The sequence below is a fragment of the Schistosoma mansoni genome (assembly GCF_000237925.1).
Source record: "Schistosoma mansoni, WGS project CABG00000000 data, supercontig 0062, strain Puerto Rico, whole genome shotgun sequence".
Taxonomy (NCBI): domain Eukaryota; kingdom Metazoa; phylum Platyhelminthes; class Trematoda; order Strigeidida; family Schistosomatidae; genus Schistosoma; species Schistosoma mansoni.
In genome coordinates this window covers 1,375,609-1,378,698 of record NW_017386029.1, presented here as the reverse complement: position 1 = coordinate 1,378,698, position 3,090 = coordinate 1,375,609, and the positions used below count along the sequence as shown (strand labels likewise).

Here is a 3,090-nt window from a genome sequence, read left to right as displayed (position 1 = left end):
GGCGGTGTAGCTTCGTTTGACTCACGCTTTCATTGTTCAATATGGTTGAACGTTAAAATATGACTTAATTGTTAACCTGTTTGTTAGAAATGTTCAAAAGACTTGACTGAATCTTCTTTATTGAGTACAACGAAATTTTTTCGACTAACATTAAACCAGTAGGCGGCAAATTTCAGATTCTTAAAAGAAACCCGTCAAACCTTATGCTGTCCCTTCAAATTTTAATTGAGAAAACTAGAAAAGCCACAGTATCCTACATATTATTTATCAAGTGGTTTTATACTACTTATAAGTAACTAAACTGGTTATTTTTCATCCAATGTTGTACGGTGAATTAATTAATTTTATTCTTAAAATTTGTTGCTTCAGCCTTTAAGCAATATGTTTTCATTGTTATTTGGTCATCGTCTAGGCAACAAAATCCCATGACAATAAATCTATCCAATAGAGAAACACATACATATACATATCAATCTATGCAATGTGTAGACATAGATTCATATAAGAAAGGTTAGTATATGATAAATGACTTCATTTTGCATACAAAATGGGAATAATATTGTGGATAACTGAACAAAAACAATTCGCCATTATGTAACTGAGAGGATTTGTGAGCAGTTTTATCTTACGTCATGTCTTTAAATACAAATTTCCTATAATGAAGTAATGAAAATTTGAATTACATACTTGTTAATAAAATGATACTTATTTGATTGTTGTAAATTTCATCGAAGTCTGTGATTCAGCTGGCGTATAAAGAAAAGTAAGAAGGGCTTGTACAATCTTCAATTGTAGTTAACATATGAGAATGCTGTAAGAAGAATATAGCTAAATGAACCAGGGTATGACTATAGTCCATTATTCATAATAATTAATAACTTAATAGTTAATAATTTACCCTTTAAAATCAGAAGGGGTTTTGTGGAGATATCAGTATTTTCATAGTTGAAAGCGTGAGTCAATTGAAGCTAGATCACCATGGAAAACCTGGAAGCACTGGACAACCAGCTCGTCCTATTGTGGGACTCCTCAGCAGTGTGCATCCACGACCTCGCCTCGCGAGATTCGACTATGAAAATACTAAATCTCCAAAAAAACCTTTCTGATCATAATCATATGCTCACTAGTGACTGACTTCGCGAGGTAAATCCTGGAGTTCTAGTGAGAAGCAGTGACCAGTGGATTTCAAACCACATCTGTTGTGATATAGGAACTCACTTAAGACAATTGGTGAATGTTGCTCAACTTCGTGAATTGGTTGAAGTTAGGCATTAACACCATCGGATGCCAGCTCATTGGTCTATAGGTTAAGTGCTCTGGAGCGAGACTGATAGTCCTGGGTTCGAACCTCGCGAGGCAAGGTCGTGGGTTCACACTGCTGAGGAGTCCCACAATAGAACGAGCTGGCCGTCCAGTGCTTCCAGGTTTTCCTTGGTGGTCTAAATTCAATTCACTCACTCTTTCAATCAAACTTTAAAATTTTATATCCGGAGCTGCAAACCTCTTCAGTGAATTGTTCACAATATTTGTAATGGGGTTTAAAATCACTTGAGGTAATGAAGATGATTCGTTCTTCATTGCCTTACAAGTTTTGAACGTTCATACTGTTATGAATTCAAACTTAGTCTATATTATTAGCTCAATCTCATCATTTGATCATAGAGTCCACTAATTAAGAGTTCGTTTATGTCTATCTTCCAAATGACCACCTCTGCAACTAATATTACCACTTGCTGCATACATTGAACAGGATTCGAATTCCTATTGGTCCAACGTAGATCCTTTTATCTCCAATAACCAGTTGGAAGACAAACTCAGAAAGCTAATAAACTTTCTAGATTTATAGCTCAAAATTTATAAATCAATAGATTTTGATTACATAACCACAACGTACCACAAATACGAAATAGTAATTTGTACATAACTAAATTGCTAGTGATAATTGAATAATTGTTTAACGACTACTTCAATAAAACATATATTGATAGTTAATAATTCGAATGAAACCTTATCATTAAAACAATATGAAAATACTGTAGACCGATTTTTTTTTAATTAACTACATTGTTAGAATATGTGTGGTATTTCATCGTTTCGTCATTTCCAAACAACTGCCCACATTCAATGATTGTGGATTATATTCAGTGTTTAAGTTTGTTTGAATTATCATTAGTACCAATATGACCTCATATCCCTTGCCAATCAATTTGTTAATTCCGTCTCACTGTACTAAGTTTAAGTGATGCGATTTAAATTAATACTAGCTTACACTAAGTCTGATGTAGTTTGTAACTGATTATTTTCTTTAATGTAGACAATTTCTTCAGTAATTTATATGAAACTAAAGCCATAATACACTCTAAAGACTATTCTAATCGTAGTGAACACAATGAAATTATACTTCAACAGAATATCAAGTTAGGCTTATTCGATGTGAATCGAAATAGTTGAAGTAGAAGTTGTGAGTTTTCCCGTAAATTTATCATTACGTAATATTAGAAATTTACTAATCCGTTACATGTATAATGTGTACTATTGACCTCATACAGAATAGATTTAGAGTGAGTTTGTGTGTTTTTTGATGGAGTTTTGTTCTCTGAGCTGGATATTTTGGTCGTGGAGCTTTCATCGTCCTCCTGAACGATATCATCAGCACAAACGTCGGGTAGAACTGTGTGTTTTATTATTGAACATCTTATCAAGAAACCTTATATGATGATGATGATGATGATGATGATGATGATGATGATGATGATGATGATGATGATGATGATGATGATGATGATGATGATGATGATGATGATGATGATGATGATGATGATGATGATGATGATGATGATGATGATGATGATGATGATGATGATGATGATGATGATGATGATGATGATGATGATGATGATGATGATGATGATGATGATGATGATGATGATGATGATGATGATGATGATGATGATGATGATGATGATGATGATGATGATGATGATGATGATGATGATGATGATGATGATGATGATGATGATGATGATGATGATGATGATGATGATGATGATGATGATGATGAGGAGGAGGAGGAGGAGGAGGAGGAGGAAA

At 33.7% G+C, this 3,090-nt stretch overlaps 1 protein-coding gene across 1 annotated transcript in view; it reads left to right on the top strand.

The window, feature by feature from the left end:
• Smp_155010 (forkhead protein/ forkhead protein domain,putative) overlaps positions 1 to 2,451 on the top strand; it is a gene marked incomplete at both ends in the record, with an annotated part of 37,936 nt that extends 35,485 nt beyond the window's left edge. The window contains 2 exons of the mRNA XM_018790567.1: positions 370 to 510; positions 2,315 to 2,451. Of these exons, the coding sequence (XP_018646196.1) occupies positions 370 to 510; positions 2,315 to 2,451 (278 nt within the window). The remainder of the gene's footprint in view (positions 1 to 369; positions 511 to 2,314) is intronic.
• Positions 2,452 to 3,090: the final 639 nt, after the last annotated feature.